The sequence below is a fragment of the Dama dama genome, chromosome 27, assembly GCF_033118175.1.
Source record: "Dama dama isolate Ldn47 chromosome 27, ASM3311817v1, whole genome shotgun sequence".
Taxonomy (NCBI): domain Eukaryota; kingdom Metazoa; phylum Chordata; class Mammalia; order Artiodactyla; family Cervidae; genus Dama; species Dama dama.
Window position 1 is genome coordinate 25,103,606 of NC_083707.1, and position 13,719 is coordinate 25,117,324.

Below are 13,719 nucleotides of genomic sequence, written 5' to 3' on the forward strand. Positions count from 1 at the left end.
TGGATCTCGAAGGGTGATGCAGCATGGAGGAGTCAGGGAACACGCCTTTCGGGTGCAGTTGATCCACACCCGGTGATCTGCTGGGAGGACCGCACCTGCAGCCCCTATCAAGAAATCCAACCAGGTCAACTGGTCCTGTGAAGTCGTCGGTGAAAGAGTCAAATGCGCTTTGCCTATTCAAGAACTGCGACAGGCACAACCGGCTGCACATGAAAGTGTTGTCCTTCCCCGACGTCCTGACAGTGGACATCAAAAGAGAGGTGTCGGCCACCAGGAGCCCAAGCAGCCACCCGCTACCTGACAGAGAAGTTCGAGTGGGACGTGGCCGAGAATCGTAAAATCTGGTGCTTGGGGCCGCCAGCACCAGCCTGACATCCTCAAGGACACCACCAAGAGTGTGCGGTCCCTCAAGGAGATCAAGTATGGCGTGTTGACTGGTGTCCTGGGGGGCGCTGCGCCAGGAGAACGTGCGGGACATGCGCTTTGAGGTCCTTGTAACGCCGCCCAGGGCTGCCATACAGATCACTCCCACTGCCCGCCTGTACGCCGCCTGCCTACTGCCAGCCTGGGTTCATGGACCCGGTGTCAGGAGCAACTGTTCAGTGGCATCCACGGTGTCCGCTGCAACAGAAGCGGGGCCGCATCGTCTAGCAGCCCCAGGTGGCCTGCGCCCCCATATTTGTCGTGAAGGCCTGTCAGCGTCCTTTGGCCTCACCGCCGACCTGAGGTCCCACAGGGGTGGGCGGCCAGTCCTTCCCAAGGGTTTGTGTGACCACTTTCAGTCTGGCCCAAAGGAGTGTTTGCCGGCACCAGCACCCCAGGCAGGGTGCGGCGGAGACGTGCAAACGCAGAGGCCTGAAGGAAGGCATCGCCGCTGCACAACTTCCTGGACACTTCCTGGAGCGGCACCTGCTCGGCCATGATTGCCCGCAGCGTCCAGCGGGGATTTCTCAAGATACCGCGAGAACGTCGAGAGGCAGGGGTGCTCCGCCTATGGGATTCAGGGGCACACTGGGTGCTACCTGTCAATGTTAACGCTTGATGGCCTTTCTCCTGAGGTTTAATCAGGATTTCAGAGGTAACAGAATTGCTTTCACAGCAGGGACTTATTTGGTGGGTGGGGGTGTGGTGAGGAGGGATGGGAGGCTGTTTCGGAGAGTTCATATAAATGAATGGGTGAAACAGTTGGCTTTGTTTTTCTTGTTTTAAATTAGAATTATGTCGAGATTCTTTTTTGTGTCTGAATAATATTCCATTGTATGAATATTCCACATATTATTTTATAAATTCATCAGTAGATGGGTATTTGAATTATTTCCACTTTGGGGCTGTTATGAATAATGTTGTTATGAATACTGAAGTGCAAGTTTTTTATATGGACATCTGTTTTCATTTCTGTTTGCATTGGATAGAATTGGGTCGTTTGGTAACTTGATGTTTGGCCTTCTGAGTAATTGCCAATTTTTTTCCCCAAAGCAGCTGCAATATTTTACACTCCAAACAGCAATATATGAGGATTCCTGTTTTTCTACCCCTTGTCTACACTTGTTATTCTGTTAGTTTTTTAAAAGCTTTATTAGAGCAATCTTAGTGGGTGTGAAATGACATCTTTTTGTGGTTTTGATTTCCATTTCTCTAATAATTAATGATGAGGATCTTTAAATATCTCTGCTGCCACTTGTGTATCTTCTTTGGAGAAAACCTCTATATCTTTTGCCATTTTTAAATTGGGTTGTTAGTATTTTTCTACTATTGAGTCATACTAATTCTTTATATTTTTTAGAAGCTAGACTTTTGTTAGATACATGATTTACAAATGTTTTTGCTTGTAGTGAGGGTTGTGTTTTCACTTTCCTTTTTTGGAGTTTTTATATGAATTTTTAAAAATTGAGATGTAGTTGATTTACAGTGTTTCAGGTGTACAGCAAAGTGATTCAGTTAATGTTTTCACTTTCTTGATAGTGCTCTTTGCAGCACAAAATTTTTATTTTCATGATATATATAAAATTTTAAATTGTCCCTTTGATGTCATATCCAAGGTAATATATATTTACTCCTCCTTTTCACATATATTCATGCCTATGTTTTCTTATAAGAGTTATAGTTTTGTAGTTAAGTTTATAATCCATTTTGAGTTAATTTTTGTACATGGTTTGAGGTAGGAGTCAAAATTCATTCTTTTGCATTCATTTACCCAGTACTGACTGTTGAAAACTGACTGTTCTTTCCTCACTGAATAGTCTTGGCATGCTTGTAAAAATCAACTGACTGTAACTATGGGTTTATATCAGGAATCTCAATTCTATTCCATTGAGCTACATGTTTGTCTTTATGACAGTACCACACTGGCTGATTATTATAGATTTGTAGTAATTTTTGAAATCAGGAAGTATGATCCCTCCAAGTTTGCTCTTCTTTTTCAAGATTAATTCAACTAAACTGGGTCCCTTGCATTTCCATGTTAATATTAGGGTCAGTTTGAGAATTTCTGGGGAGAAAGGGCTATTGAAATTTGATAGAAGTTGCATTGAACCAGTAGATCATTTTGAAGAGTTTTGATGTCTTCAAAAAATTATGTCTTAGAATCCACTAATGCAAGGTATTTTTCTATTATTTTAGATATTTATTTTTTTCACCATTTTGTAGATTCTAGTGAAACTTAAGCCAAATGAGCCTTGCACTTATTTTGTTAATTTTATTCCTAAATATTTTTTTTGATGGTTTTACTGTATCTTGTATGCTTTTTATTTCACTTTCTTTCCTAATGACTCACTCAAACCTGCAGAACAGTGTTGAATAAAACTGGAAGAGTATAGATATGATTGTCTTTTTCCTGGTCTTAGGGGAAAGAAACTTCATTCTTTACTGTAATATCTTATGTTAGGTATGGATTTTTTACAAGGTAAAAAAATCATGTTGAGCAAGTTTTCTACTCTTACTATTTTGTTGAGTGTTTTTTTTTTTTTTAAATCAAGAGTCAAAATTTTTTCTGCATCTATTGAAATCTGTTGGTTTCTTCCTTTTATTAATATTATTATCTATATTGCACTGCTTGATTTTTACGTGTTGAAATATTTCTGGACTACTTCTCACTTGGACATGATGTATAAATTCTTTTAACATGCCTCTAGACTAGGTTTGGTAGTTTGTTGTGAGGATCTATATTCCTAAGGAATTATTTTTTGTATATTCTTATTTTCTTGTAGTGTATTTGTCTAGTTTTGCTGTCAGGGTTATATGGGGCTCATATATATATATATTTAGCAAGTGTTTGCTCCTCTTTCATTTTTTTGGCAAAATTTATGAAGTTTTAGTGAAACAGTCTTTAAATATTTGAAGATGTTCACCAATGAAACCTTGTATTCAAGGAGTTTTTCTTTGTGGGAGGATTTTTTTTGTTATTGTTTTAGTTTCTTTACTTGTTATAGTTCTATTCAGACTTTTTATTTTTCCTTGACTCAGTTTTGGTAGTTTGTGGCTTTCTAGGAATTTGTTCATTTCATTTAGATTATCGAATTAATTGGCAGAGTCTTGTTTATAGTATTCTCTTATAAACTACTTGCTAAGTTAGTAATATCCTTCTTTCATTCTAGCTTTTAGTACTTTGAGTGTTGACTTTTTTGTTCCCTTGGTTAGCTGGGCTAAAGTTTGTCAGTTTTGTTAATCTTTTCAAAGAACCACAAATACTGTTTTCCACAAATGTATCAAATTATTAGCAGTGTGGGTATATCAGTATTGCCACAACATACCACATCATATCTAACCATTATTATATAGTTCAGTTCAGTTAAGGTAAATTGCTTAGTCGTGTCTGACTTTTTGCAACCCCATGGACTTTAGCATGCCAGGCTTCCCGGTCCATCACCAACTCCTGAGCCTACTAAACTAATGTCCATTGCGTCGGTGATTCCATCCAACCATCTCATCCTCTGTCGTCCCTTTCTCCCGCCTTCAATCTTTCCCAGCATCAGGGTCTTCTCCAGTGAGTCAGTTCTTCGCATCAGGTGGCCAAAGTACTGGAGTTTCAGCTTCAGCATCAGTCCTTCCAATGAATATTCAGGACTGATTTCCTTTAGGATGGACTGGTTTGATCTCCTTGCAGTCCAAGGGACTCTCAAGAGTCTTCTACAACACCACAGTTCAAAAGCATCAATTCTTCAGTGTTCAGCTTTCTTTACAGTCCAACTCTCACATCCATACATGACCCCTGGAAAAACCATAGCTTTGACTAGGTGGAACTTTGTTGGTAAAGTAATGTCTCTGCTTTTTAATATGCTGTCTAGGCTGGTCAAACTTTTCCTCCAAGGAGTAAGCGTCTTTTAATTTCATGGCTGCAGTCACCATCTGTAGTGATTTTGGAGCCCAGAAAAATAGTCTCTCACTGTTTCCATTGTATCCCCATCTATTTGTCATGAAGTGATGGGACTGGATGCCATGATCTTAGTTTTCTGAATGTTGAGTTTTAGGTCAACTTTTTCACTCTCTTCTTTCACTTTCATCAAGAGGCTCTTTAGTACTTCTTCAATTTCTGCCGTAAGGGTGGTGTCATCTGTATATCTGACATTATTGATATTTTTCCCAGCAGTCTTGATTCCAGCTTGTGCTTCTTCCAGCCCACCGTTTCTCATGATGTACTCTGCATATAAGTTAAAAAAGCAGGGTGACAGTATACAGCCTTGACATACTCCTTTCCCTATTTGGAACCAGTCTGTTGTTCCATGTCCAGTTCTAACTGTTACTTTTTGACCTGCCTGCAGATTTCTCAGGAGGCAGGTCAGGTGGTCTGGTATTCCCATCTCTTGAAGAATTTTCCACAGTTTTTTGTGATCTAGGTAGTCAAAGGCTTTGGCGTAGTCAATAAAGCAAAAGTAGATATTTTTCTGGAATTCTCTTGCTTTTTCTATCATCCAGTGGATGTTGGCAATTTGATCTCTGGTTTCTCTGCCTTTTCTAAATTCAGCTTGACAATCTGGAAGTTCACAATTCATGTACTGTTGAAGCCTAGCTTGGAGAATTTTGAGCATTATTTTGCTAGTGTGTGAAATGAGTGCAATTGTGCAGTAGTTTGAGCGTGCTTTGGCATTGTCTTTTTTGGGGATTGGAATGAAAACTGACCTTTTCCGTCCTGTGGCCACTGCTGAGTTTTCCAAATTTGCTGGCATTTTGAGTGCAGCACTTTCACAGCATCATCTTTTAGGATTTGAAATAGCTGAACTTGAATTCCACACCTCCACTAACTTTGTTCGTAGTGATGCTTCCTAAGGCTCACTTGACTTAGCATTCCAGTATGTCTGGCTCTAGGTGAGTGATCACACCATCATGGTTTTCTGGGTCATAGAGATCTTTTTTTGCATAGTTCTGTGTATTCTTGCCACAATTTATCTAATATAAATTTAAAATTGCTCTAATTGAAATTTAAAGTTGCTCTAATTTACATTAGAAAAAAGTAATTTTTATATGCTTATTTAATTTTTTTATTTACTCTTGTTTGAACCTTCTGATGGTGATTTGGTAATTTTTATAAGCATGAATGGCTTAGCAGTAAAGAATCTGCCTCCATTGCAAAAGATGCAGGAGATGTGGGTCTGATCCCTGGGTCCAATCCTTAGGTTGCAAAGATCCCATCAAGGAGGAAATGGCAATCCACTGCAGGATTCTTGCCTGAAAAATTTTTATTTATTTCAAACGGTGCTCTGGAAACATCCTTGTACACATATTCTGTGTGACTAAGATATATTTACTAACAGAACTGATAGGTACATGGTATGTGTGTCGTTGACTTTATTGAATAATACACTTGCTAATTTCTAGTGCCATGGCAGTGTAGGAATGTTCCAGTTGCTCCATTTTCTTTCTACACTTGATATTACTACACTTTTAAATCATTGGCCGTTTTCATATTACTTAAGTGTATCTAATTGTGATTTTAATTTGAATTTTCCTGTCTGCTATGAAGTTGAATTTTTTTATGTGCTTTTGGACATTTTGTTTTTATTTTTTTCAAAATTGACTATTTGTGTCTTTTTTTCTGATTTTCTAATGAGTCACATCTTTTCTCTTCTTGATTGTAAGAGTTCTTAATTTAATGAGAATAATAGCCTGAAATCAATTATATGTAGCTAATATCCTCTTATACTTGTGCCTTGTACTTTTAATTTACTTATTATTTAGTATCGCCTTTTGATGGACAAAAGTTTTATTTTTTCAAGCTTTTAATATGCTATTTCTTTCTATATTTTTTTTATCTATATGTCTTTTTTCTTCTTTATATGTCTGTTTCTTTTTATATGTTATTAAGACAGTCTCTACCCTGAGATTATGCAGATATCCATCCACATTCTGTCTCAACATTTTTGGGTTTTGACTTTCACATTTAGCTTTCAGTCCACCTCATATTGATTTTTTGTGTTATTTGAGTTGTGGTGTGTACTATTGTTTTGTAGTTGATTACTTTTGACTCTATAGTAATTATTGTTCTTGGGAAATTATTTCTGGGCATTTCATGAAGCCTAAGAAATACATGATTTCTTCTGTGTTACATTTGCTTTTGCATCTGCCAGGAAGCTAGAGCTCTACTGATAGGGTCCAAACTTAAAAAATGTTCGTGACTTGAGAGTTCCATGGACTTTCCAATGAAGAAAATCTAATCTTCAAGTGAGGACCGCCCAAAGTCACAGGGATGAGATTTTTTGTTTTTGCTTTCTTTTTAGTGTACACTCAACATAGAGAACATTTCACTCTAGTTCTTTGAGTTCTTTTAAAGGTTGTTGAGGTGGTTTATGTTTCTGTTTATTTCTTTTATTTTTTTTTATTTTTTATTTTGTTTTTTATTATTATTATTTTTTTTTGGTCATACATTGATATGAATCAGCCATAGATTTACACGTATTCCCCATCCCGATCCCCCCTCCCACCTCCCTCTCCACCCGATTCCTCTGGGTCTTCCCAGTGCACCAGGCCGGAGCACTTGTCTCATGCATCCCACCTGGGCTGGTGATCTGTTTCACCATAGATAGTATACATGCTGTTCTCCCACAGAGTTCAAAAGTCTGTTCTGTATTTCTGTGCCTCTTTTTCTGTTTTGCATATGGGGTTATTGTTACCATCTTTCTAAATTCCATATATATGTGTTAGTATGCTGTAATGTTCTTTATCTTTCTGGCTTCACTCTGTATAAGGGGCTCCAGTTTCATACATCTCATTAGGACTGGTTCAAATGAATTCTTTTTAACGGCTGAGTAATATTCCATGGTGTATATGTACCACAGCTTCCTTATCCATTCATCTGCTGATGGGCATCTAGGTTGCTTCCATGTCCTGGCTATTATAAACAGTGCTGCGATGAACATTGGGGTGCATGTGTCTCTTTCAGATCTGGTTTCCTCAGTGTGTACGCCCAGAAGTGGGATTGCTGGGTCATATGGCAGTTCTATTTCCAGTTTTTTAAGAAATCTCCACACTGTTTTCCATAGCGGCTGTACTAGTTTGCATTCCCACCAACAGTGTAAGAGGGTTCCCTTTTCTCCACACCCTCTCCAGCATTTATTGCTTGTAGACTTTTGGATAGCAGCCATCCTGACTGGCGTGTAATGGGTACCTCATTGTGGTTTTGATTTGCATTTCTCTAATAATGAGTGATGTTGAGCATCTTTTCATGTGTTTGTTAGCCATCTGTATGTCTTCTTTGGAGAAATGTCTATTTAGTTCTTTGGCCCATTTTTTGATTGGGTCATTTATTTTTCTGGAATTGAGCTTCAGGAGTTGCTTGTATATTTTTGAGATTAATCCTTTGTCTGTTTCTTCATTTGCTATTATTTTCTCCCAATCTGAGGGCTGTCTTTTCACCTTACTTATAGTTTCCTTTGTAGTGCAAAAGCTTTTAAGTTTCATTAGGTCCCATTTGTTTAGTTTTGCTTTTATTTCCAATATTCTGGGAGGTGGGTCATAGAGGATCTTGCTGTGAATTATGTCGGAGAGTGTTTTGCCTATGTTCTCCTCTAGGAGTGTTATAGTTTCTGGTCTTACATTTAGATCGTTAATCCATTTTGAGTTTATTTTTGTGTATGGTGTTAGAAAGTGTTCTAGTTTCATTCTTTTACAAGTGGTTGACCAGTTTTCCCAGCACCACTTGTTAAAGAGGTTGTCTTTTTTCCATTGTATATCCTTGCCTCCTTTGTCAAAGATAAGGTGTCCATAGGTCCGTGGATTTATCTCTGGGCTTTCTATTCTGTTCCATTGATCTATATTTCTGTCTTTGTGCCAGTACCATACTGTCTTGATGACTGTGGCTTTGTAGTAGAGTCTGAAGTCAGGCAGGTTGATTCCTCCAGTTCCATTCCTCTTTCTGAAGATTACTTTGGCTATTCGAGGTTTTTTGTATTTCCATACAAATTGTGAAATTCTTTGGTCTAGTTCTGTGAAAAATACCGTTGGTAACTTGATAGGGATTGCATTGAATCTATAGATTGCTTTGGGTAGAATAGCCATTTTGACAATATTGATTCTTCCAATCCATGAACACGGTATGTTTCTCCATCTGTTTGTGTCCTCTTTGATTTCTTTCATCAGTGTTTTTACTCTGAGACTCGTAGCCCTTTGCTGTCCAAAGTCAGTGTGAATTTTACAGTTTAGTTGGAAGTTAAGAAATTTAACGGTTTTTTGTGCTGTAGGCCCTTTGAAGTCTGTTGAAGCTTACACTCTCTGTTTTGAGAATATATTTTTAGTGTATTGTAAAAAATACAAAAAGTACTTTATAAGAAGTACAAGAGTATTTGAAAATAAAGAACAAAATTTTCTTATCCAAGCTCATTGATATTCTGTCCATAGAACTTTAAGAATTCTTGAGACTAGACTTTATTAGTTTCTGTCACTTATATGTCATCAAACATCTTTGGACCCAGTCCAAGGTTTTCAGGAACTGCAAATGACCTTTATGTAATTGTCATTTTTATGCTCTGGTGCTCCAGAGAAAATTCTAGGTTCCTATCTCCTTTGATTTTTTCCTGGTGTTTTCTGTCTTGTTCAGCTTTTCTCTCATGTGTTTATTTAATGATCATAATTAAAAAGACATGACATATATCATCATGATATATGAAAAAATTGATTTAATAAACCTATCCTGCCATTCCAAGAAATATGAGTACTGTACCCCATTATTTTATATTGAATCTTATTTTATATGAGAGAAATTTTTCTGGCTTAACAATTTTAATCCCCTCTTAAATTCTGTTTCCTCCAAAATTTGAGAGATAATGTGCTTTAGGATATTCCTCAAAGAGGGTCTTGCTATATATAAATTCTATGTTATGCTTAAGGGAAAAAATGATTCTGAGGTAAAATAAAGCTGGAAAATTATATATAATTTGCCTTTTACTTTGAAATTTTTTTTATAAGCGCTAACATTGAAAGTCCTGAAATGTTCTATAGTGAAGATGCTTGCTTAAACCATGTTATTTGATCATAGAATCTTTTCTTTATATACTTATTAGAGTATCATTGGAATATATATATATATGCATCTATATATTTAACTTTTTATTTTATATTATAGAGTATCATTGGATTTTATATATATTTGCATATATATATTTAACTATTTTATATTAGAGTATAGGTGATTAAAAATGTGTTAGTTTCAGATGTACAGCAAAGTGATTCAGTTATACATATATATGAATTATATATTTTGAACAGAATTTGAAAAATGTTATGTAATTGAAAAGACTTTGTGACTAGTTAAGTTTTAATCTTCATTTCGTCAGTTATTAACTTTGTTAACCTGGTTTTGTTCACTACATTCCTGGGCATAGTTTACTCGTGTAAAATGGAAATGAATATGCCTTATAATAAATAATTAAATAAACTAATATATTGCAGTTGATTATCAAGTACATGTTAATAAATATTTGTCAATCTCATTTTACTGAGATCTTTCCATCTTTATTGGTTTAGTGAGTTATGGTACATTCATTCAAGATGCTGTGAAATTCTATTTCATAGACTATTAGATGCTTTTAATTGTACAATTCACCATTATTTTATAAGTGCCTAAGAAATAAAAAGCAGTCAGTTAAACTAGGACCTACCTTGAATTTTAAGATGCATCCTGATTTAATTAGTATGTTGAAAAATATTACCTTTAAAATCAGTTATTCCACATCTGTATGGCATTCATAGTACATATATAAATTTTGTCATATTGTATTCATCTAATGCTATGTATAATTTCATTATTCTAAACTGTATATGCCATAGATTCATGATGAAGAGTGAAAATCTCACATTGTATTTTTTCTCTAAATTTTGTTTGTGCTAAAAATTGCACTATTTTTTAAATATGATGTTGCTGTATTATTGCACACACATAAATATTTCTTTATTAACTCTAGCTTGAGTTGTAAAATAGTAACTTTCAATATTATTTAGCTCAAGTTCTAGATTCCTTCAAAATTTGGTCATGTCAAGTTCTCTTTCTCAGGGGAAAATGTGTATTGTTTATTTATAATTTTTTCTGTTATTAATATAATTTTTGCTTGGCTGTTTTTTTGGAAAAATTTAAAGCATTCAAGGTAGTTATTAATACTTTCATAGCACTACATTTTATCATTTTTATACTATTGCAACAGCTGAAATTTCTTTAATGTTTTGCATATTCTTGCTGTAAATATACTTCTGCTTTGTTTTTATTTTTAGTGGGATTTGGTACATAAATATTCTATTATTAAATATTAGCATAAATCTTTATTTATATTTGTAAAAGTGAAAGTGAAAGTCGCTCAGTCAGGTCTGACTCTTTGAGACTCCTTGGACTTATATAGTCCATGGAATTCTCCAGGCCAGAATACTGAAGTGGGTAGTCATTCCCTTCTCCAGGGGATCTTCTTAACCCAGGGATTGAACCCAGGTCTCCCACATTGTGGGCGGATACTTTACCAGGGAAGCCCTTATATCTGTATAATCTATCAAAGTATTTTACTACTATTAGAGTCAAAGAATCTATTTTTATCTTATAATTTACATACAGTGAAATGCACAAATGTTAAATTAATAATTTAATGCATTTCAATAAATGTGTACATCCCCCCATTTTAGATAGAAGATATATTCATCACCCCTGAAAGTTTCTACCTTCTGGAGATAACCACTATCTTGATATATAAGAGTTTAGTTTTCTCTTTTTTTAGGCCTCATAACAATGGAATTATATAATACCCTTTTTTATGATTATTTTTTTTCTATGTACTTTTGAGTTTCACCGGTGTTACTCCGGGTATTACTAGCTCATTGTTTTTACTACTCAGCATTATACTATTATATAACTACTCAATATTTTTTAAAAGTTTATTTTTCTAGAGATGGACATTTAGGTTTCCAGTTTCTGTTACTATCAAAGCTATCACAGATGTCCTTGGATATTTAATTATCTTGGGTAAAAGGGTAGTTCAGTGGAATTGCTGCATTGTAGAGTAAATCTATTTAAATTTGTAGGAAATGTATTTAACTTTATAGGATACCATCAAACAAACAATAATAAACTCTTCTATTTGAGAATTTTTAAACATTTCAGAGATTTTACAATAAAATAGATAAATTCCCCGCCCCTGTCTGTATGTTCCTTCTTCCCATGAATAACCAATCCTAACAATTTTTTGACCAATGTATTTTATATGCATCTATAAATATCTATCAATGTCTGTATCTCTTTTTAAAAACAAAAAGTGATGTAAAAACTTACAGATCTGTGTCTTGCTAATTTTCATTTAGCAATGTACATTGGACTGCTTTCTCTATTGGCACATAATGACTTACCTGTTTGCTGTTTGAATAAATTTATTTATTTATTTTTATTTTCCCAGCTTTATTGAGATGGAATTGACATGTAACGTTTTAAGTTTGTCCTGTCGTCATGCAGTCACTAAGTCATGTCCAGTTCTTTGCGACCACATGGACTGTAGACCTCCAGGCTCCTCTGTCCTTGGGATTTCCCAGGCAAAAATTCTGGCGTGGGTTGCCTTTTCCTTCTCCAGGAATCTTCCTGAACCAGGGATCGAACCCAGGTCTCCTGAATTGCAGGCAGATTCTTTACCTCTGAGCCACCAGGGAAGCCATCTTGTATAAATTTAGTTGTACACTATGGTGATTTGATGTTTGTATGTATTGTAAAATGTTTACCACAATAAGATCATTGAACATATCCTTTACTTCACATAATTATCATTTTGTTGTTATGGAAAAATGTTTATATAATCTATTCTTATTTCTATTTTCAAGTATACAATACAATACAGTTAACTATAGTCACCATGTTGTAATTTAGATCTGAAGTTTTCCTCTTACAACTGTTCCCTTTGACCAACATCTCCTCATTTCCCCCATCGTTTATTTCTGGATTCTGTATTTTGTTCCATTCATCTATGCATTTGTTTTCATGCCAGTACTGATATTTTACAGTGAATGGTGTCGGATTCGTGATCTCTGAAGAAGATTTGACTTCAGGACCAGGGACCAGGCTTGATCATTCAAGAGCTTTTGTGTAGCAGAGTTTTATTAAAGTATGAAAAGCGACAGAGACAGCTTCTGACACAGACATCAGGAGGGGGATGGAGAGTGCCCCCTTTGCTAGTTTTAGCAAGCTGCTTTATGTCTGTTCAGTTCAGTCGCTCAGTCACTTCCGACTCTTTGCAACCCCATGAATCACAGCACGCCAGGCCTCCCTGTCCATCACCAACTCCCGGAGTTTACTCAAACTCATGCCCATCGAGTCAGTGATGTCATCTGGCCATCTCATCTTCTGTCGTCCCATTCTCCTGCTGCCCCCAATCCCTCCCAGCATCAGGGTCTTTTCCAATGAGTCAGCTCTTCATGTGAGGTGGCCAAAGTACTGGAGTTTCAGCTTCAGCATCAGTCCTTCCAATGAATACCCACCCTGTCCATCTCCTTTAGGATGGACTGGTTAGAAAGCTGTTAATCAGATGAGAGAGACACCTCAAGGCTGAGGGTTTCACCAGGCCCCTCTCCCACAATATGCCTTTTTGATTTAGGATGGCATGAGGTGTGTCATCCCCCAATCATGAAACAATTGATATGAATACTGGTTTTATGAGCTATTATTAGCCCAAGGTTTGAGAAAAGAAAAAAAAGTTAGTCTTAGGTGGAACCGTTTTGAAGAAAGGCAAATTCCAAAGCAAATACATAGTTTCATTAACATAGCTTAAGAAAAACATTTCCATAAGAAAAACAAATTGGTTAGCTCAAGGTTTGAGAAAAGTTAACTTAAGGTGGAACCAGGTGTGGGCATAGCAACACAAAATTTTAAAAGACACTTGCAGCCTGTTTCCTCTGTTTGGAGACCCCTGGCCTTCCTGCCTGTTACCCTCTAGGTACCATGCTGTTCTGATTATTATAGATGCAGTACATTTTGTAGTGCAATTTGTAATGCAGTTTGAAATAAGGAAGTGTGATGCTTTTGGCTATTAGGAGTCTTTTTTTTTTTTTTTGTAGGAGTCTGTTGATATTTCAAGAGAATTTTAGGATTTTTAAAAAATTTTGTGAGACATGCTATTGAAATTTTGATAAGAATTGAATTGAGTGGACATTTTAACAGTATTTACTCTTCTCATTTATGAAGAGTAAATTTTTCCACTTATTTGTTGTTCTTCAATTTCTTTCACCAGTATCTTACAGTTTTTTTGTGTATGGATGTTTCAGTTGCTTGGTTAA

General features: G+C 36.1%; 1 protein-coding gene across 1 annotated transcript in view; it reads left to right on the forward strand.

The window, feature by feature from the left end:
• The first annotated feature begins 1,041 nt into the window (after positions 1-1,041).
• CCDC178 (coiled-coil domain containing 178) overlaps positions 1,042-13,719 on the forward strand; it is a 364,772-nt gene continuing 352,094 nt past the window's right edge. Inside the window, exon 1 of the mRNA XM_061130911.1 lies at positions 1,042-1,078. Coding sequence (XP_060986894.1) covers positions 1,042-1,078 — 37 coding nt within the window. The remainder of the gene's footprint in view (positions 1,079-13,719) is intronic.